This window comes from Oncorhynchus keta, chromosome 7 (genome assembly GCF_023373465.1).
Source record: "Oncorhynchus keta strain PuntledgeMale-10-30-2019 chromosome 7, Oket_V2, whole genome shotgun sequence".
Taxonomy (NCBI): Eukaryota; Metazoa; Chordata; class Actinopteri; order Salmoniformes; family Salmonidae; genus Oncorhynchus; species Oncorhynchus keta.
The window spans coordinates 49,100,458-49,123,526 of NC_068427.1; the positions used below are offsets into that span (position 1 = coordinate 49,100,458).

The window sequence follows — 23,069 nt, forward strand, 5'->3', positions numbered from 1 at the left end:
TCGATGGCTAATGTTATATCTTTCAAAAGTGGTGTGGTACAAAGAACTGTCAAGACTTACTGAACAGCTCACGTTATAGACAGAAGCATGCTACATGGTAGACCAATCCAAACTCATCTCCCGGCATGTCCAGCCCATCCATTATCTCAGCCAATCATGGCTAGCGGGAAGGTTCCTGCCTTTGTCTGTGACTAAACCAACTAGGCTTGTAATATCACAATTGTATTTGTATTTATGGATGAAAGGCAAGTTTGTTATTGAGGTACATTAAAGTTCCACATCGGTGTAGTTCCACAATTAAAGTTCACATGTTCCAGAAGGCATTTCTTCCAAAAAAAAAAACATTTTGATGAAAATGTAATTCAGAACCAAATCAAGGTCACACTGTAGTTCTCTATTCAGGGGGGGATTTAGTATTTCATATCATTCAGGCTTTATGTGGCCAGTGAGAAAGGGAAACCGATAAGTTTTAATATTGTATTTAATATGTGACTAATTGTTTCTGTTTCAGCTGAGACCATTTGCAACGTCCTGGACTTCAAGAGAGATGCAGGCTTGTGGCACGGGGTTCTCACCGTGAGTTGCTCTTCGTACACTCATTATACATACTGGTGTGAACTACTTCAGTAAAAACACTAATGTACTACTTAAGTAGTGTTTTGGGCTGTCTGTACTTTACTATACTAAATATATTTGTATATTCCCAAAGAAAATAATGTACTTTTTACTCCATACATTTTCCATGACACCCTAAAGTACTCGTTACATTTTGAATGCTTAGCAGGATGGGAAAATTGTCAAATTCACACACTTATCAAGAGAACCTCCCTTGTCATCCCTACTGCCTCTGATCTGGAGGACTCACTAAACACATGATTCATTTGTAAAGGTGCCTAAGGTTTAGAGTACCCCTGGCTATCCGTACATTTTAAAAACAGGATAATGGTGCCGTCTGGTTTGCGTAATAGAACACATTTTAAATAATATAATAATAATAATATATGCCATTTAGCAGATGCTTTTATCCAAAGCGACTTACAGTCATGTGTGCATACATTCTACGTATGGGTGGTCCCGGGAATCGAACCCACTACCCTGGCGTTACAAGCGCCATGCTCTACCAACTGAGCTATACTCATTCATTTACTTTTGATCCTTAAGTATATTTAAAACCAAATACTTTTAGACTTTTACTCAAGTTGTAATTTAGTGGGTGACTTTTTCTTGTCATTTTCTATGAAGTTATCTTTACTGTTGGGTACTTTTTCAACCACTACACACCACACGCACGCACATACTACCATGCCTGGGTTTGAAATGCTAGCAGGTACTTTTCAGACTAAACTGTGTGACATGACTTGCATTGTCAGTGTTCTCCTGACATGGTGTGTGATGGACACTGCAGAGACCAACCCCGGTAAATACTGTCCCTGTGTTCACCACCACCATGTTGTTGCTGCTGCCTGGCAGAGTGTGATGACCAGGATGCACGTGATCAGCATCCCTTACTCCCTGATGAAGGTCAACCCTCTCTCCTGGATTCAGAAGGTCCACACTTACAAAGGTGAGGAGGGATCCAGGTCCATACTTACAAAGGTGAGGAGGGATCCAGGTCCATACTTACAAAGGTGAGGAGGGGTCCAGGTCCATACTTACCTAGATGAGGGGGGGTCCAGGTTCACACTTACCTAGATGAGGAGGGGTCCAGGTTCACACTTACCTAGATGAGGGGGGTCCAGGTTCTGGTGTGTGTGTGTGTGTGTGTGTGTGTGTGTGTGTGTGTGTGTGTGTGTGTGTGTGTGTGTGTGTGTGTGTGTGTGTGTGTGTGTGTGTGTGTGTGTGTGATGTGGTTAGACAGTGTCTGTCTTCTGAGTCACTATGGGTGAGTGAGTCTTCTCTTATTGTCTATCCTGCTGTGATTGGCTGAGCGCTGTGTGAGGCTGGCTGTGATTGGCTGAGCGCTGTGTGAGGCTGGCTGTGATTGGTTAAACACTGTGTCTCTGTAGCACGCGTAGCTGTGGTGAAGTCCAGAGATATGCACTGGTCCCTGTTGGCCCAGAGAGACCAGAGAGACATCAGCCTGAGCTCTCTGAGGATGCTCATTGTAACTGATGGAGCTAACCCCTGTAAGTATAAACACTACAACAAATTACATATACTGTACACAGTACTGTACACAACACATACTGCCAACACGTACTCTCCTGCCAGTACACACTATGCTGCCAGTACACACTATACTGCCAGTAAATACTATACTGCCAGTACACACTATACTGCCAGTATGTACTATACTGCCAGTACACACTGCCAGTACTATACTATACTGCCAGTACACACTGCCAGTACATACTATACTGCCAGTACATACTATACTGCCAGTACACACTGCCAGTACATACTATACTGCCAGTACTATACTATACTGTCAGTACACACTGCCAGTACATACTATACTGCCAGTACACACTGCCAGTACATACTATACTGCCATGACACACTGCCAGTACATACTATACTGCCAGTACACACTGCCAGTACATACTATACTGCCAGTACACACTGCCAGTACATACTATACTGCCAGTACATACTATACTGCCAGTACACACTGCCAGTACATACTATACTGCCAGTACTATACTATACTACCAGTACACACTGCCAGTATATACTTTACTGCCAGTACACACTGCCAGTACATACTATACAATCAGTACATACTGCCAGTACACACTGTTACTGAGCTCTGTAAGTCTTGACACTATAACGTACTGTATCACAAAGACTCCTACTTGAGCAAAACCTCTTAGTTTCCACACCTCAGGACTGATCTGATATTTTGTGTTTGTCTGTGAACAGGGTCGATATCCTCGTGTGACGCCTTCCTGAACGTGTTCCAGGCACGTGGGCTACGTCCTGAAGTGATCTGCCCATGTGCCAGCTCTGCTGAGGGCATGACGGTCGCCATCCGAAGGTAGAACAGCACTACTACCCCGAGCTATATTAAAACCTGTTACATCACACTACTACATCACACTACACCGAGCTATATTAAAACCTGTTACATCACGCTACTACACCGAGCTATATTAAAACCTGTTACATCACACTACAACACCGAGCTATATTAAAACCTGTTACATCACACTACTACATCACACTACAACACCGAGCTATATTAAAACCTGTTACATCACACTACTACATCACACTACACCGAGCTATATTAAATCCTGTTACATCACACTACTACACCGAGCTATATTAAAACCTGTTACATCACACTACTACACCGAGCCATATTAAAACCTGTTACATCACGCTACAACACCGAGCTATATTAAAACCTGTTACATCACACTACTACACCGAGCTATATTAAAACCTGTTACATCACACTACTACACCGAGCTATATTAAAACCTGTTACATCACACTACTACACCGAGCTATATTAAAACCTGTTACATCACACTACTACACCGAGCTATATTAAAACCTGTTACATCACACTACTACACCGAGCTATATTAAAACCTGTTACATCACACTACTACACCGAGCTATATTAAAACCTGTTACATCACACTACTACATCACACTACACCGAGCTATATTAAAACCTGTTACATCACACTACTACACCGAGCTATATTAAAACCTGTTACATCACACTACTACACCGAGCTATATTAAAACCTGTTACATCACACTACTACACCGAGCTATATGAAAAACCTGTTACATCACACTACTACACCGAGCTATATTAAAACCTGTTACATCACACTACTACACCGAGCTATATTAAAACCTGTTACATCACACTACTACACCGAGCTATATTAAAACCTGTTACATCACACTACAACACCGAGCTATATTAAAACCTGTTACATCACACTACTACACCACACTACAACACCGAGCTATATTAAAACCTGTTACATCACACTACTACATCACACTACACCGAGCTATATTAAAACCTGTTACATCACACTACTACACCAAGCTATATTAAAACCTGTTACATCACACTACTACATCACACTACTACACCGAGCTATATTAAAACCTGTTACATCACACTACTACACCGAGCTATATTAAAACCTGTTACATCACACTACTACACCGAGCTATATTAAAACCTGTTACATCACACTACTACACCGAGCTATATTAAAACCTGTTACATCACACTACTACACCGAGCTATATTAAAACCTGTTACATCACGCTACTACACCGAGCTATATTAAAACCTGTTACATCACACTACTACACCGAGCTATATTAAAACCTGTTACATCACACTACTACACCGAGCTATATTAAAACCTGTTACATCACACTACTACACCGAGCTATATTAAAACCTGTTACATCACACTACTACATCACACTACAACACCGAGCTATATTAAAACCTGTTACATCACACTACTACACCGAGCTATATTAAAACCTGTTACATCACGCTACTACACCGAGCTATATTAAAACCTGTTACATCACACTACTACACCGAGCTATATTAAAACCTGTTACATCACACTACTACACCGAGCTATATTAAAACCTGTTACATCACACTACTACACCGAGCTATATTAAAACCTGTTACATCACACTACAACACCGAGCTATATTAAAACCTGTTACATCACACTACTACATCACACTACAACACCGAGCTATATTAAAACCTGTTACATCACACTACAACACCGAGCTATATTAAAACCTGTTACATCACACTACAACACCGAGCTATATTAAAACCTGTTACATCACACTACTACACCGAGCTATATTAAAACCTGTTACATCACACTACTACATCACACTACACCGAGCTATATTAAAACCTGTTACATCACACTACTACACCGAGCTATATTAAAACCTGTTACATCACACTACTACATCACACTACACCGAGCTATATTAAAACCTGTTTCATCACACTACTACACCAAGCTATATTAAAACCTGTTACATCACGCTACTACACCGAGCCATATTAAAACCTGTTACATCACACTACTACACCGAGCTATATTAAAACCTGTTACATCACACTACTACACCGAGCTATATTAAAACCTGTTACATCACACTACTACACCGAGCTATATTAAAACCTGTTACATCACACTACTACACCGAGCTATATTAAAACCTGTTACATCACACAGAGAATTCTGCCACGCCCAAAACAAAGGTTGCATTTGCAGCAAAAAGACAAAGGGTGTGAATGTCCTTCCTGCTTATTGTGTCTGTACATGATCCACAGCTAGGAGTTACCAGGTACCCTGCCTTCAGAAAGTGTTCATACCCCTTGACTTATTTCACATTATGTTGTTTTATTTATTTAACCTTTATTTAACCAGGCAAGTCAGTTAAGAACTAATTCTTATTTACGATGACTGCCTAGGAACAGTGGGTTAACTGCCTTATTCAGGGGCAGAATGACAGATTTGTAGCTTGTCAGCTCGGGGATTTGATCTAGCAACCTTTCGGTTACTAGTCCAACGCTCTTACCACTAGAATACCTGCCACCCCTTGTTGTTACAACCGGAATTCAAAATTGATCAAATATTGTTTTTCTCACCCATCTACAAACAATAACATGTAATGACAAAGTGAAAACATGTTTTTAGAAATTTTTGCAAATATATTGAAAATGAAAAAATATAAATATCTAATTTACACAACTCTTCCCACTTCTGATTTCACCATGAGGCCAATGGTGACTTTAAAACAGTTGAATGGCTGTGATAGAAAACTGAGGAAGGATGAACAACATGGTAGTTACTCCACAATACCAACCTAATGACAGAGTTTAATGGCTGTGATGGGAGGAAACTGAGGATGGATGAACAACATGGTAGTTACTCCACAATACCAACCTAATGACAGAGTTTAATGGCTGTGATGGGAGGAAACTGAGGATGGATGAACAACATGGTAGTTACTCCACAATACCAACCTAATGACAGAGTTTAATGACTGTGATGGGAGGAAACTGAGGATGGATGAACAACATGGTAGTTACTCCACAATACCAACCTAATGACAGAGTTTAATGACTGTGATGGGAGGAAACTGAGGATGGATGAACAACATGGTAGTTACTCCACAATACCAACCTAATGACAGAGTTTAATGGCTGTGATGGGAGGAAACTGAGGATGGATGAACAACATGGTAGTTACTCCACAATACCAACCTAATGACAGAGTTTAATGGCTGTGATGGGAGGAAACTGAGGATGGATGAACAACATGGTAGTTACTCCACAATACCAACCTAATGACAGAGTTTAATGGCTGTGATGGGAGGAAACTGAGGATGGATGAACAACATGGTAGTTACTCCACAATACCAACCTAATGACAGAGTTTAATGGCTGTGATGGGAGGAAACTGAGGATGGATGAACAACATGGTAGTTACTCCACAATACCAACCTAATGACAGAGTTTAATGGCTGTGATGGGAGGAAACTGAGGATGGATGAACAACATGGTAGTTACTCCACAATACCAACCTAATGACAGAGTGAAAAGATGGAAGCTTTGCATCAAGTCACTAAAGTAATACTGCAACAAAGAGAACCTCATGAATACAAAGTGTTATGTTTGGACAATACAACACATTACTGAGTACCACTCTTCAAATCTAATGTATATGTCACATACACACGGTTAGCAGATGTTAATGTGAGTGTAGCGAAATGCTTGTGCTTCTAGTTCCGATCGTGCAGTAATATCTTACAAGTAATCTAACAATTTTACAACTATCTTATACACACAAGTGTAAAGGAATGAATACGAATATGTACATAAAAATATATAAATGAGTGATGGTACAGAACGGCATAGGCAAGATGCAGTGGATGGTATAGAGTACAGTATATACATATGAGATGAGTAATGTAGGGTATGTAAACATTATATAATATATTGTGGCTAGTGATAAATTGTAATCGTTAAGGACTGGGGAGTTTTTCAGGAGAAAACAATTAATGAAATAGTGTTGTGACTATCATTAAGGTGATGACTGCTATTTATCGAATAATTACCTACTGCGTTTAATTAATACTCGATTCAATTAATCATGTAACAATTAACTCATTAGAAATTTGGGTGTAAGTCTCTGATTGTCCACAAGATGTCACACTGTCCTTCTTAGTTGTCTGTTTGCTTGCACTCGTTCTGGAAGAGTGTTCTCCTGAGGAAGGCTAATCAGCCGTGTCGATGATCCCATAGTGGTGATGACGACAATCTTTTGAGGAGAATAACCGTATGGTCCTGCTTAAATTCACGTTCTTAGATACAGTACTTAAGACAGTAACTCAACCGTTGATTGTTAAGAGGTTGCTTTGTCTTCTGACACGTGTTGCGTTTTGGGGTTGTGACTAACTGTAGACCTCAGCTGCAGCGCGTGGTCATTCTCGTCTGATATGTTCATTTTTAACTCAAACGCTTTATCCCCTCGGATAAAAAGGAGTGTTTACGTCACGCTGACGTTCCCTGGGTTACACGATACCAACATTTACTATGATCTCATTAGAGAACTAAAAATACAATCTTATCGTCACAAAACACTCTCTTTGTCCAGGATATTTTCTACACAACGTAAAGTATGTAAACATGATACACATTGTGAAAGCCCTTCAAGTTACAATGTTTTTGTTATAATGTCTTCATTTAACTTTTAATGACATCACAAAATAGACAATTTTCCACGTTCCATCTCATCAACATTTGAAGGATGAAAGATATTGTCCTGGTGACCATTGTTTGATGTTGTAGTTTTGGGCTGTACACTCTTCATCAAATCAAATTTATTTATATAGCCCTTCGTACATCAGCTGATATCTCAAAGTGCTGTACAGAAACCCAGCCTAAAACCCCAAACAGCAAGCAATGCAGGTGTAGAAGCACGGTGGCTAGGAAAAACCCCCTAGAAAGGCCAAAACCTAGGAAGAAACCTAGAGAGGAACCAGCCTATGTGGGGTGGCCAGTCCTCTTCTGGCTGTGCCGGGTGGAGATTATAACAGAACATGGCCAAGATGTTCAAATGTTCATAAATGACCAGCATGGTCGAATAATAATAAGGCAGAACAGTTGAAACTGGAGCAGCAGCACGGCCAGGTGGACTGGGGACAGCAAGGAGTCATCATGTCAGGTAGTCCTGGGGCATGGTCCTAGGGCTCAGGTCCTCCGAGAGAGAGAAAGAAGGAGAGAATTAGAGAACGCACGCTTAGATTCACACAGGACACCGAATAGGACAGGAGAAGTACTCCAGATATAACAAACTGACCCTAGCCCCCCGACACAAACTACTGCAGCATAAATACTGGAGGCTGAGACAGGAGGGGTCAGGAGACACTGTGGCCCCATCCGAGGACACCCCCTCATAAGGCACACAGACATTCCGATCACCCAAACTAGGCACCAAAAGGAATCGTCTGCTGCCTATGGTTTACGATCGAGTGAGGTGTCGTAAAACCCCAACATCCATCCCTCTTTCCCTCTGTGGGAGAGAGAGAGCTGATCCACTGTATCCTCACAGGAGAGTCATGACGGGAGCTAAGCAAAGTCAAAATCCAAGATGAAAACTTGGTTCAGTCTGCTTTCCACCAGACACTGGGACATGAATTTACCTTTCAGCAGGACAATAATCAATAACACAAGGCAAAATATACACTGGAGTTGCTTATCAAGAAGACAGTGAATGTTCCTGAGTGGCCGAGATAGTTTTTACTAAAATCTACGGCGAGACCTGAAAATGGTTGTCTAGCGATGATCAACAACCAATTTGAAAAGAACAATGGGAAAATTTGGCTGAATCCAGGTGTGGACAGCTCTTAGAGACTTCCCCAGAAAGACTCACAGCTGTAATCGCCGTCAAAGATGCTTCAAAGTATTCACTCAGGGGTGAATTTGATTTGTTTAATGTGCCGAATACAACAGGTATAGTAGACCTTACAGTGAATTGCTTACTTACAAGTCCTTAACCAACAATGCAGTTTTAAGAAAATACACACAAAAAAGTAAGAGATAAGAATAACATGATTAAAGAGCAGCAGTAAATAACAGCATATAGCAGGGCTATATACAGGGTGTTACGGTACAGAGTAAATGTGGAGGCTATATACAGGGTGTTACGGTACAGAGTCAATGTGGAGGCTATATACAGGGTGTTACGGTACAGAGTCAATGTGGAGGCTATATACAGGGGGTTACGGTACAGAGTCAATGTGGAGGCTATATACAGGGGGTACCAGTACAGAGTCAATGTGGAGGCTATATACAGGGGGTACCGGTACAGATTCAATGTGGAGGCTATATACAGGGTGTTACGGTACAGATTCAATGTGGAGGCTATATACAGGGTGTTACGGTACAGATTCAATGTGGAGGCTATATACAGGGTGTTACGGTACAGAGTCAATGTGGAGGCTATATACAGGGGGTACCGGTTACAGAGTCAATGTGGAGACTATATACAGGGCGTACCGGTACAGAGTCAATGTGGAGGCTATATACAGGGTATTACGGTACAGAGTCAATGTGGAGACTATATACAGGGGGTACCGGTACAGAGTCAATGTGGAGACTATATACAGGGGGTACCGGTTACAGAGTCAATGTGGAGACTATATACAGGGTGTTACGGTACAGAGTCAATGTGGAGGCTATATACAGGGTGTTATGGTACAGAGTCAATGTGGAGGCTATATACAGGGTGTTACGGTACAGAGTCAATGTGGAGGCTATATACAGGGTGTTGCGGTACAGAGTCAATGTGGAGGCTATATATACAGGGGGTACCGGTACAGAGTCAATGTGGAGGCTATATACAGGGGGTACTGGTACAGAGTCAATGTGGAGACTATATACAGGGGGTACCGGTTACAGAGTCAATGTGGAGACTATATACAGGGTGTTACGGTACAGAGTCAATGTGGAGGCTATATACAGGGTGTTATGGTACAGAGTCAATGTGGAGGCTATATACAGGGTGTTACGGTACAGAGTCAATGTGGAGGCTATATACAGGGTGTTACGGTACAGAGTCAATGTGGAGGCTATATACAGGGTGTTGCGGTACAGAGTCAATGTGGAGGCTATATATACAGGGGGTACCGGTACAGAGTCAATGTGGAGGCTATATACAGGGTGTTACGGTACAGAGTCAATGTGGAGGCTATATACAGGGTGTTACGGTACAGAGTCAATGTGGAGGCTATATACAGGGGGTTACGGTACAGAGTCGATGTGCGGGGACAACAGTGTTGAGGTAATTTCAGTAATAGGTACATGTATGTAGAGTTATTAAAGTGACTAATAACGGAGCAGCAGCAGCATTCCGGGGGGCAATGCAAATAGTCTGGGTGGCCATTTGATTAGCTGTTCAGGAGTCTTATGGCTTGGGGGTAGAAGCTATTTAGGAGCTTCTTGGACCTAGTCTTGGTGCAAGCCGGTACCGCTTGCCTTGCGGTAGCAGAGAGAACAGTCTATGACTAGGGTGACTGGAGTCTTTGACAATTTCATAGGGCCTTCCTTTGACACCGCCTGGTATAGAGTTCCTGGATGGCAGGAAGCTTGGCCCCGATGATGTACTGGGCCGTACGCACTACCCTCTGTAGTGCCTTACGGTCAGAGGCCGAGCAGTTGCCCTACCAGGCAGTGAGGCAACCAGTCAGGATGCGCTCGATGGTGCAGCTGTTGAACCTTTTGAGGATCTGAGGACCCATGCCAAATCTTTTCAGTCTCTTGAGGGGGAATAGGTTTTGTTGTGGCCTCTTCCCTGTATATAAATGTATATACTGTGAGATATTTCTGTATTTCATTTTCAATAAATTAGCAAAAAATTCTGAAAACATGTTTTAACTTTGTCATTCTGGGGTATTGTGTGTAGATGGGTGAGAAAAACAAACAATTTAATCAATTTTGAATTCAGGCTGTAACACAACAAGATGTGCAGTAAGTCAAGGGGTGTGAATACTTTCTGAAGGCACCATCTGTGTCTGTTTCCCCTCTAGAGTCAGGAGCCCCTCCACCAGGGAAGACAGTTCTGTTAGTTTACCTGTATAACCATACTGTATATAAATGTTGGTTCCTCAGACCTCCGGAGTCGGGCGTCCCTCCACCAGGGAAGACAGTTCTGTTAGTTTACCTGTATAACCATACTGTATATAAATGTTGGTTCCTCAGACCTCCGGAGTCGGGCGTCCCTCCACCAGGGAAGGCAATTCTGTTAGTTTACCTGTATAACCATACTGTATATAAATGTTGGTTCCTCAGACCTCCGGAGTCGGGCGTCCCTCCACCAGGGAAGGCAGTTCTGTTAGTTTACCTGTATAACCATACTGTATATAAATGTTGGTTCCTCAGACCTCCGGAGTCAGGAGCCCCTCCACCAGGGAAGACAGTTCTGTTAGTTTACCTGTATAACCATACTGTATATAAATGTTGGTTCCTCAGACCTCCGGAGTCGGGCGTCCCTCCACCAGGGAAGGCAGTTCTGTTAGTTTACCTGTATAACCATACTGTATATAAATGTTGGTTCCTCAGACCTCCGGAGTCGGGCGTCCCTCCACCAGGGAAGGCAGTTCTGTCCATGAGTGGTCTGAGCCACAGTGTGATCCGGGTAGACACCGAGGAGAAGCTCTCTGTCCTCACAGTGCAGGACGTGGGCCAGGTCATGCCAGGCGGTACGTCCAGCTAGTACACATTCTTCAGCTCATACGGGGCGGTACATCCAGCAAGTACACATTCTACAGCTCATACTGGGCGGTACATCCAGCTAGTACACATTCTACAGCTCATACCAGGTGGTACGTCCAGCTAGTACACATTCCACAGCTCATACCGGGCGGTACGTCCAGCTAGTACACATTCTACATCTCATACCAGGCGGTACGTCCAGCTAGTACACATTGCACAGCTCATACCGGGCGGTACGTCCAGCTAGTACACATTCTACAGTGTTTTTATAGATTTATATAGCTGCTCATAGAGAAAAGTCCTCAGAAGTCATAATTAATTATAATGTCCCAAAATTTTTTTATAAACTTAGCCTGTAACAAGGGCCTGTGGTTTTTACTAGGGATGTATTCCCTTTCAGGATCATCTGGTATGTATCGAGAAACATGGGCTCCAATAGGATACAGGAACGATACGTTTTAGTTTGAAATGATTTGGTTTGATTACAGAACAAATTGTTGCGATTGTTTGATTCGATTCGATGCACAACCATTTGTTGCGTAAACACATTAATTTTCCATTCTAAATGAATATCTGCTGCTTATGGAGCTCATGCGCTGGGCCTCTCTGAGCCGGGCCTCTCTGAGCTGACATGTGGGTGAGTGATGTATGTCTGGTGTGTACTATGTAGGCACCTGATCTGAGCCATAAAGGAGACCAGGCATCTACCACCCACTATCAGATTAGAGCCATAATGGAGACATCTACCACCCACTATCAGATTAGAGCCATAATGGAGACATCTACCACCCACTATCAGATTAGAGCCATAATGGAGACATCTACCACCCCACTATCAGATTAGAGCCATAATGGAGACATCTACCACCCCACTACCAGATTAGAGCCATAATGGAGACATCTACCACCCACTATCAGATTAGAGCCATAATGGAGACATCTACCACCCACTATCAGATTAGAGCCATAATGGAGACATCTACCACCCCACTATCAGATTAGAGCCATAATGGAGACATCTACCACCCCACTATCAGATTAGAGCCATAATGGAGACATCTACCACCCCACTATCAGATTAGAGCCATAATGGAGACATCTACCACCCCACTACCAGATTAGAGCCATAATGGAGACATCTACCACCCCACTATCAGATTAGAGCCATAATGGAGACATCTACCACCCCACTATCAGATTAGAGCCATAATGGAGACATCTACCACCCACTATCAGATTAGAGCCATAATGGAGACATCTACCACCCCACTATCAGATTAGAGCCATAATGGAGACATCTACCACCCACTATCAGATTAGAGCCATAATGGAGACATCTACCACCCCACTATCAGATTAGAGCCATAATGGAGACATCTACCACCCACTATCAGATTAGAGCCATAATGGAGACATCTACCACCCCACTATCAGATTAGAGCCATAATGGAGACATCTACCACCCACTATCAGATTAGAGCCATAATGGAGACATCTACCACCCCACTATCAGATTAGAGCCATAATGGAGACATCTACCACCCCACTATCAGATTAGAGCCATAATGGAGACATCTACCACCCCACTATCAGATTAGAGCCATAATGGAGACATCTACCACCCACTATCAGATTAGGAGGCAATGTAGCCTATGTTCTGTTTTTGTCCCCCCACATTGAATTCACCATCACTAATTAACTTGTCATTTATGCAGATGACTTGTTTGAGCTCGTCATGTATCAATATTTATAATTGACAAATTAGCGAATGAATATACACTGAGTGCACATAACATTAACACCTTCCTTATATTGAGTTGCCCCCCTCCCCCATATGCCCCCCTATGGACTCTACAAGGTGTTGAAGGCGTTCCACAGGGATTCTGGCCCATGTTGACTCCAATGCTTCCCACAGCTGTCAAGTTGGCTGGATGTCCTTTGGGTGGTGTTAGATTCTAGATACACAGAGGAAACTGTTGAATGTGAAAAACCCAGAAGCGTTGCAGTTCTTGACACTCAAACCGGTGCACCTGGCACCTACTACCATTCCCTCATCTGATCCCAATTGAACTCTGAATGGCACACATACACAATCCATGTCTCAAGGGTTAAAAATCATTATTTAACCTGTCACCTCCCCTTCATCAACACTGATTGACATCAATAAGAGAATATTCAGTAGCTTTCACCAGGTCAGTCTGTCATGGAAAGAGGTGTTCCTTATGTTTTGTACACTCAGTGCATAGCACAACTTTGGATTTCACCCCACCTCAAAATCGATTGATTTTGACTGTTTGGACATTCTTCGTGAGCTGATGGTGAACCTGAACCATCAAAATAGAATCTACAGTAAGCCCGTTCAGCAGGTAAAGCCCTGTTCAGCAGGTAAAGCCCATTCAGCAGGTAAAGCCCGTTCAGCAGGTAAAGCCCGTTCAGCAGGTAAAGCCCGTTCAGCAGGTAAAGCCTGTTCAGCCCGTTCAGCAGGTAAAGCCTGTTCAGCCCGTTCAGCAGGTAAAGCCTGTTCAGCCCGTTCAGCAGGTAAAGCCAGGTGAGTTGTCTCCGGTAGCTTACTTTTATTCAACAGGGCATAGATAACAATAACCTAGCAAATTACACAGGTTGTCACTCAACTAATGAAGCCTAAAATTTCGCAAACCATTTTAGCATTTGAATGCTTAAGGTGCAGCGCAGATGTGCAAGAGGGAACTGGCCCCCTACCTCACGTTGGTTCCGCATGAAGTTGGGCAAATTGCGCAGTTTTACTAGGCTACTGATATTCACTGGAGTTGTTTGGCATGCAAAATGACTTGTATATCTATGACTATGAACACAGTTACATGCTTACACTGAAGCAGAGTTGTCACTAAATTAGGTAAAAAAGTGAATTGACGATTCGTAACGGTTGGAACGCATGCTACATTTGGATCGATGCAGTTGTCTGAATAGTGGTCCTTCTGTAGCTCAGTTGGTAGAGCATGTATTTATATATATAATCGGGGACCAGAACGTTGTTATGTTGTCTTAAACATTTGAATCGGGGACCAGAACGTTGTTATGTTGTCTTAAACATTTGAATCGGGGACCAGAACGTTGTTATGTTGTCTTAAACATTTGAATCGGGGACCAGAACGTTGTTATGTTGTCTTAAACATTTGAATCGGGGACCAGTATATATTGATGAGTTGTTACATCCCTGGTTTTTACCTGACCAGAAAACCGAAAGAACGGCCTGTAACGGGGGAAAACCTAAAGAACGGCCTGTAACGGGGGAAAACCTAAAGAACGGCCTGTAACGGGGGAAAACCTAAAGAACGGCCTGTAACGGGGGAAAACCAAAAGAACGGCCTGTAACGGGGGAAAACCTAAAGAACGGCCTGTAACGGGGGAAAACCAAAAGAACGGCCTGTAACGGGGGAAAACCTAAAGAACGGCCTGTAACGGGGGAAAACCGAAAGAACGGCCTGTAACGGGGAAAACCGAAAGAACGGCCTGTAACGGGGGAAAACCTAAAGAACGGCCTGTAACGGGGGAAAACCTAAAGAACGGCCTGTAACGGGGGAAAACCTAAAGAATGGCCTGTAACGGGGGAAAACCTAAAGAATGGCCTGTAACGGGGGAAAACCTAAAGAACGGCCTGTAACGGGGGAAAACCTAAAGAACGGCCTGTAACGGGGGAAAACCTAAAGAACGGCCTGTAACGGGGGAAAACCTAAAGAACGGCCTGTAACGGGGAAAACCTAAAGAACGGCCTGTAACGGGGAAAACCTAAAGAACGGCCTGTAACGGGGGAAAACCTAAAGAACGGCCTGTAACGGGGGAAAACCTAAAGAACGGCCTGTAACGGGGGAAAACCTAAAGAACGGCCTGTAACGGGGAAACCTAAAGAACGGCCTGTAACGGGGGAAACCTAAAGAACGGCCTGTAACGGGGGAAACCTAAAGAACGGCCTGTAACGGGGGAAACCTAAAGAACGGCCTGTAACGGGGGAAAACCTAAAGAACGGCCTGTAACGGGGGAAAACCTAAAGAACGGCCTGTAACGGGGGAAAACCGAAAGAACGGCCTGTAACAGGGGAAAACCAAAAGAACATCTCCGGATTCCTACCGCAAGCTCTGAGCCTTTTATATTGGATCATTGCAGCTGGCTAGCTGCTATCCGAGTGGCTACTCCTGGCTAACGTCTGTGTCCCGAAGCAAGCACCCTCTTCAAAGGATGTGACACTCTAGACCCAAACTGTTACATACCTATATCCGTCCCGGATATTTTAAACAGCCTGTAACAACGGAAAAATCTAAAGAACAGCCTCGGCATCTGTAGGGGAGTTGCAGCGATTGGACGAGACTGTAACTACCATTTGGATATCACAAAGTTGGGGAGAAAAAAGGGTAAAAGTGCAACAAATTGTGAAACACCTGTTGAACAGCCTGGAACGAGAGAAACACCTGATGAACAGCCTGGAACGAGAGAACACCTGATGAACAGCCTGGAACGAGAGAACACCTGATGAACAGCCTGGAACGAGAGATACACCTGATGAACAGCCTGGAACGAGAGAACACCTGATGAACAGTCTGGAACGAGGGGAAACACCTGATGAACAGCCTGGAACGAGAGAAACACCTGATGAACAGCCTGGAACGAGAGAACACCTGATGAACAGTCTGGAACGAGGGGAAACACCTGATGAACAGTCTGGAACGAGAGAAACACCTGATGAACAGCCTGGAACGAGAGAACACCTGATGAACAGTCTGGAACTAGGGGAAACACCTGATGAACAGTCTGGAACGAGGGGAAACACCTGATGAACAGCCTGGAACGAGAGAAACACCTAATGAACAGCCTGGAACGAGAGAACACCTGATGAACAGTCTGGAACGAGGGGAAACACCTGATGAACAGCCTGGAACGAGAGAAACACCTGATGAACAGCCTGGAACGAGAGAACACCTGATGAACAGCCTGGAACGAGAGAAACACCTGATGAACAGTCTGAAACGAGGGGAAACACCTACTGAACAGCCTGGAACGAGGAGAAACACCTGATGAACAGTCTGGAACGAGAGAAACACCTGATGAACAGCCTGGAACGAGGGGAAACACCTGATGAACAGTCTGGAACGAGGGGAAACACCTGATGAACAGTCTGGAACGAGGGGAAACACCTGATGAACAGTCTGGAACGAGAGAAACACCTGATGAACAGTCTGGAACGAGAGAAACACCTGATGAACAGTCTGGAACGAGAGAAACACCTGATGAACAGCCTGGAACGAGAGAACACCTGATGAACAGTCTGGAACGAGGTGAAACACCTGATGAACAGTCTGGAACGAGAGAAACACCTGATGAACAGCCTGGAACGAGAGAACACCTGATGAACAGTCTGGAACGAGGGGAAACACCTGATGAACAGCCTGGAACGAGGAGAAACACCTGATGAACAGTCTGGAACGAGAGAAACACCTGATGAACAGCCTGGAACGAGGGGAAACACCTGTTGAACAGCCTGGAACAAGAGAAACACCTGATGAACAGCCTGGAACGAGGGGAAACACCTGATGAACAGTCTGGAACGAGAGAAACACCTGATGAACAGCCTGGAACGAGGGGAAACACCTGATGAACAGCCTGGAACGAGGGGAAACACCTGTTGAACAGCCTGGAACGAGAGAAACACCTGATGAACAGCCTGGAACGAGGGGAAACACCTGATGAACAGCCTGGAACGAGAGAACACCTGATGAACAGCCTGGAACGAGAGAAACACCTGATGAACAGGCTGGAACGAGAGAAACACCTAATGAGAACAGCCTGGAACGAGAGAAACACCTGATGAACAGCCTGGAACGAGGGGAAACACCTGATGAACAGCCTGGAACGAGAGAAACACCTGATGAACAGCCTGGAACGAGAGAAACACCTAATGAGAACAGCCTGGAATGAGAGAAACACCTGATGAACAGCCTGGAACGAGGGGAAACACCTGATGAACAGCCTGGAACGAGAGAAACACCTGATGAACAGCCTGGAACGAGGGGAAACACCTGATGAACAGCCTGGAACGAGAGAAACACCTGATGAACAGCCTGGAATGAGGGAAACACCTGATGAACAGCCTGGAACGAGAGAAACACCTGATGAACAGCCTGGAACGAGGGGAAACACCTGTTGAACAGCCTGGAACGAGGGGAAACACCTGTTGAACAGCCTGGAACGAGGGGAAACACCTGATGAACAGTCTGGAACGAGAGAACACCTGATGAACAGTCTGGAACGAGGGGAAACACCTGATGAACAGCCTGGAACGAGAGAACACCTGATGAACAGCCTGGAACGAGGGAACACCTGATGAACAGCCTGGAACGAGAGAAACACCTGATGAACAGCCTGGAACGAGGGGAAACACCTGATGAACAGCCTGGAACGAGAGAAACACCTAATGAACAGGCTGGAACGAGAGAACACCTGATGAACAGTCTGGAACGAGGGGAAACACCTGATGAACAGTCTGGAACGAGGAGAAACACCTGATGGACAGCCTGGAATGAGAGAAACACCTGATGAACAGTCTGGAACGAGAGAAACACCTGATGAACAGTCTGGAACTAGAGAAACACCTGATGAACAGCCTGGAACGAGAGAAACACCTGATGAACAGTCTGGAACGAGGAGAAACACCTGATGAACAGTATGGAACAAGGAGAAACACCTGATGAACAGTCTGGAACGAGAGAAACACCTGATGAACAGCCTGGAACGAGAGAAACACCTGATGAACAGCCTGGAACGAGAGAACACCTGATGAACAGTCTGGAACGAGGGGAAACACCTGATGAACAGTCTGGAACGAGAGAAACACCTGATGAACAGCCTGGAATGAGAGAAACACCTGATGAACAGCCTGGAACGAGAGAAACACCTGATGAACAGCCTGGAACGAGAGAACACCTGATGAACAGTCTGGAACGAGGGGAAACACCTGATGAACAGCCTGGAACGAGGGAACACCTGATGAACAGCCTGGAACGAGAGAACACCTGATGAACAGTCTGGAACGAGGGGAAACACCTGATGAACAGCCTGGAACGAGAGAAACACCTGATGAACAGCCTGGAACGAGAGAACACCTGATGAACAGTCTGGAACGAGGGGAAACACCTGATGAACAGTCTGGAACGAGAGAAACACCTGATGAACAGCCTGGAACGAGAGAACACCTGATGAACAGTCTGGAACGAGGGGAAACACCTGATGAACAGTCTGGAACGAGGGGAAACACCTGATGAACAGCCTGGAACGAGAGAAACACCTAATGAACAGCCTGGAACGAGAGAACACCTGATGAACAGTCTGGAACGAGGGGAAACACCTGATGAACAGCCTGGAACGAGAGAAACGCCTGATGAACAGCCTGGAACGAGAGAAACACCTGATGAACAGTCTGAAACGAGGGGAAACACCTACTGAACAGCCTGGAACGAGGAGAAACACCTGATGAACAGTCTGGAACGAGAGAAACACCTGATGAACAGTCTGGAACGAGGGGAAACACCTGATGAACAGTCTGGAACGAGGGGAAACACCTGATGAACAGTCTGGAACGAGAGAAACACCTGATGAACAGTCTGGAACGAGAGAAACACCTGATGAACAGCCTGGAACGAGAGAACACCTGATGAACAGTCTGGAACGAGGTGAAACACCTGATGAACAGTCTGGAACGAGAGAAACACCTGATGAACAGCCTGGAACGAGAGAACACCTGATGAACAGTCTGGAACGAGGGGAAACACCTGATGAACAGCCTGGAACGAGGAGAAACACCTGATGAACAGCCTGGAACGAGAGAAACACCTGATGAACAGGCTGGAACGAGGGGAAACACCTGATGAACAGCCTGGAACGAGGGGAAACACCTGATGAACAGCCTGGAATGAGAGAACACCTGATGAACAGCCTGGAACGAGAGAAACACCTGATGAACAGGCTGGAACGAGAGAAACACCTAATGAGAACAGCCTGGAACGAGAGAAACACCTGATGAACAGCCTGGAATGAGAGAAACACCTGATGAACAGCCTGGAACGAGGGGAAACACCTGATGAACAGCCTGGAACGAGAGAAACACCTGATGAACAGCCTGGAACGAGGGGAAACACCTGATGAACAGCCTGGAACGAGAGAAACACCTGATGAACAGCCTGGAATGAGGGAAACACCTGATGAACAGCCTGGAACGAGAGAAACACCTGATGAACAGCCTGGAACGAGAGAAACACCTGATGAACAGCCTGGAACGAGGGGAAACACCTGATGAACAGCCTGGAACGAGAGAAACACCTGATGAACAGCCTGGAACGAGAGAAACACCTGATGAACAGCCTGGAACGAGGGGAAACACCTGTTGAACAGCCTGGAACGAGAGAAACACCTGATGAACAGTCTGGAACGAGAGAAACACCTGATGAACAGTCTGGAACGAGAGAAACACCTGATGAACATTCTGGAACGAGAGAAACACCTGATGAACAGGCTGGAACGAGGGGAAACACCTGTTGAACAGCCTGGAACGAGGGGAAACACCTGATGAACAGTCTGGAACGAGAGAACACCTGATGAACAGTCTGGAACGAGGGGAAACACCTGATGAACAGCCTGGAACGAGAGAACACCTGATGAACAGCCTGGAACGAGGGAACACCTGATGAACAGCCTGGAACGAGGGAACACCTGATGAACAGCCTGAACGAGAGAAACACCTGATGAACAGCCTGGAACGAGGGGAAACACCTGATGAACAGCCTGGAACGAGAGAAACACCTAATGAACAGGCTGGAACGAGAGAACACCTGATGAACAGTCTGGAACGAGGGGAAACACCTGATGAACAGTCTGGAACGAGGAGAAACACCTGATGGACAGCCTGGAATGAGAGAAACACCTGATGAACAGTCTGGAACGAGAGAAACACCTGATGAACAGTCTGGAACTAGAGAAACACCTGATGAACAGCCTGGAACGAGAGAAACACCTGATGAACAGTCTGGAACGAGGAGAAACACCTGATGAACAGTATGGAACGAGGAGAAACACTTGATGAACAGTCTGGAACGAGAGAAACACCTGATGAACAGCCTGGAACGAGAGAAACACCTGATGAACAGCCTGGAACGAGAGAACACCTGATGAACAGTCTGGAACGAGGGGAAACACCTGATGAACAGTCTGGAACGAGAGAAACACCTGATGAACAGCCTGGAACGAGAGAAACACCTGATGAACAGCCTGGAACGAGAGAAACACCTGATGAACAGCCTGGAACGAGAGAACACCTGATGAACAGTCTGGAACGAGGGGAAACACCTGATGAACAGCCTGGAACGAGGGAACACCTGATGAACAGCCTGGAACGAGAGAACACCTGATGAACAGTCTGGAACGAGGGGAAACACCTGATGAACAGTCTGGAACGAGAGGAAACACCTGATGAACAGCCTGGAACGAGGGGAAACACCTGATGAACAGCCTGGAACGAGAGGAAACACCTGATGAACAGCCTGGGACGAGAGAAACACCTAATGAACAGCCTGGAACGAGAGAAACACCTAATGAACAGCCTGGAACGAGAGAAACACCTAATGAACAGCCTGGAACGAGAGAAACACCTAATGAACAGGCTGGAACGAGGGGAAACACCTGATGAACAGCCTGGAACGAGAGAAACACCTGATGAACAGCCTGGAACGAGAGAAACACCTAATGAACAGCCTGGAACGAGGGGAAACACCTAATGAACAGCCTGGAACGAGGGAACACCTGATGAACAGCCTGGAACGAGAGAAACACCTGATGAACAGCCTGGAACGAGAGAAACACCTGATGAACAGTCTGGAACGAGAGAAACACCTAATGAACAGCCTGGAACGAGAGAAACACCTAATGAACAGCCTGGAACGAGAGAAACACCTAATGAACAGCCTGGAACGAGAGAAACACCTGATGAACAGCCTGGAACGAGGGGAAACACCTGATGAACAGCCTGGAACGAGAGAAACACCTAATGAACAGCCTGTAACGAGGGGAAACACCTAATGAACAGGCTGGAACGAGGGGAAACACCTGATGAACAGCCTGGAACGAGAGAAACACCTGATGAACAGCCTGGAACGAGAGAAACACCTGATGAACAGCCTGGAACGAGAGAAACACCTGATGAACAGTCTGGAACGAGAGAAACACCTAATGAACAGCCTGGAACGAGAGAAACACCTAATGAACAGCCTGGAACGAGAGAAACACCTGATGAACAGTCTGGAACGAGAGAAACACCTAATGAACAGCCTGGAACGAGAGAAACACCTAATGAACAGCCTGGAACGAGAGAAACACCTAATGAACAGCCTGGAACGAGAGAAACACCTAATGAACAGCCTGGAACGAGAGAAACACCTAATGAACAGCCTGGAACGAGAGAAACACCTAATGAACAGCCTGGAACGAGAGAAACACCTGATGAACAGCCTGGAACGAGGGGAAACACCTGATGAACAGCCTGGAACGAGAGAAACACCTAATGAACAGCCTGTAACGAGGGGAAACACCTAATGAACAGGCTGGAACGAGGGGAAACACCTGATGAACAGCCTGGAACGAGAGAAACACCTGATGAACAGCCTGGAACGAGAGAAACACCTAATGAACAGCCTGGAACGAGGGGAAACACCTAATGAACAGCCTGGAACGAGGGAACACCTGATGAACAGCCTGGAACGAGAGAAACACCTGATGAACAGCCTGGAACGAGGGGAAACACCTGATGAACAGTCTGGAACGAGAGAAACACCTGATGAACAGCCTGGAACGAGGGGAAACACCTAAATAACTTAGCCTGTAACGAGGGGAACACCTAAATAACTTAGCCTGTAACGAGGGGAACACCTAAATAACTTAGCCTGTAACGAGGGGAACACCTAAATAACTTAGCCTGTAACGAGGGAACACCTAAATAACTTAGCCTGTAACGAGGGGAACACCTAAATAACTTAGCCTGTAACGAGGGGAACACCTAAATAACTTAGCCTGTAACGAGGGGAACACCTAAATAACTTAGCCTGTAACGAGGGGAACACCTAAATAACTTAGCCTGTAACGAGGGGAACACCTAAATAACTTAGCCTGTAACGAGGGGAATTCCTAAATAACTTAGCCTGTAACGAGGTCAGTTCGGAGAAACACGCTGTCCTATTAATTACAATGCTTTGTTTATTGATATCCAGTCAGTGTGTGTGATGTTATGACGTGTGTGTGTCCACAG

The 23,069-nt window shown here is 45.1% G+C and overlaps 1 protein-coding gene and 1 long non-coding RNA gene across 14 annotated transcripts in view; one reads left to right on the forward strand and one right to left on the reverse strand.

Moving 5' to 3' along the window:
• dip2a (disco-interacting protein 2 homolog A) overlaps positions 1-23,069 on the forward strand; it is a 274,567-nt gene that overhangs the window by 179,244 nt on the left and 72,254 nt on the right. For all 11 annotated transcript variants that reach the window (XR_008140278.1, XM_052523083.1, XM_052523084.1 and 8 more), the window contains 5 exons: positions 512-576; positions 1,471-1,564; positions 2,007-2,126; positions 2,863-2,977; positions 11,600-11,739. Coding sequence is in view for 10 of the 11 variants with exons in the window: in XM_052523083.1 (XP_052379043.1) it covers positions 512-576; positions 1,471-1,564; positions 2,007-2,126; positions 2,863-2,977; positions 11,600-11,739 (534 nt within the window). In the remaining variant the exon portion in view is untranslated. The remainder of the gene's footprint in view (positions 1-511; positions 577-1,470; positions 1,565-2,006; positions 2,127-2,862; positions 2,978-11,599; positions 11,740-23,069) is intronic.
• LOC127931191 (uncharacterized) lies at positions 21,245-23,063 on the reverse strand. Of its 3 annotated transcripts, none has more exons than XR_008140281.1 (3): positions 22,757-23,063; positions 22,085-22,693; positions 21,245-21,751 (listed from the first exon to the last, which is right to left on the reverse strand). It is a non-coding gene; the product is annotated as an uncharacterized LOC127931191 (long non-coding RNA). The 3 variants fall into 3 exon arrangements; XR_008140280.1 differs by having other exon boundaries at positions 21,245-21,721; positions 22,085-22,725; XR_008140279.1 differs by having other exon boundaries at positions 22,085-22,725.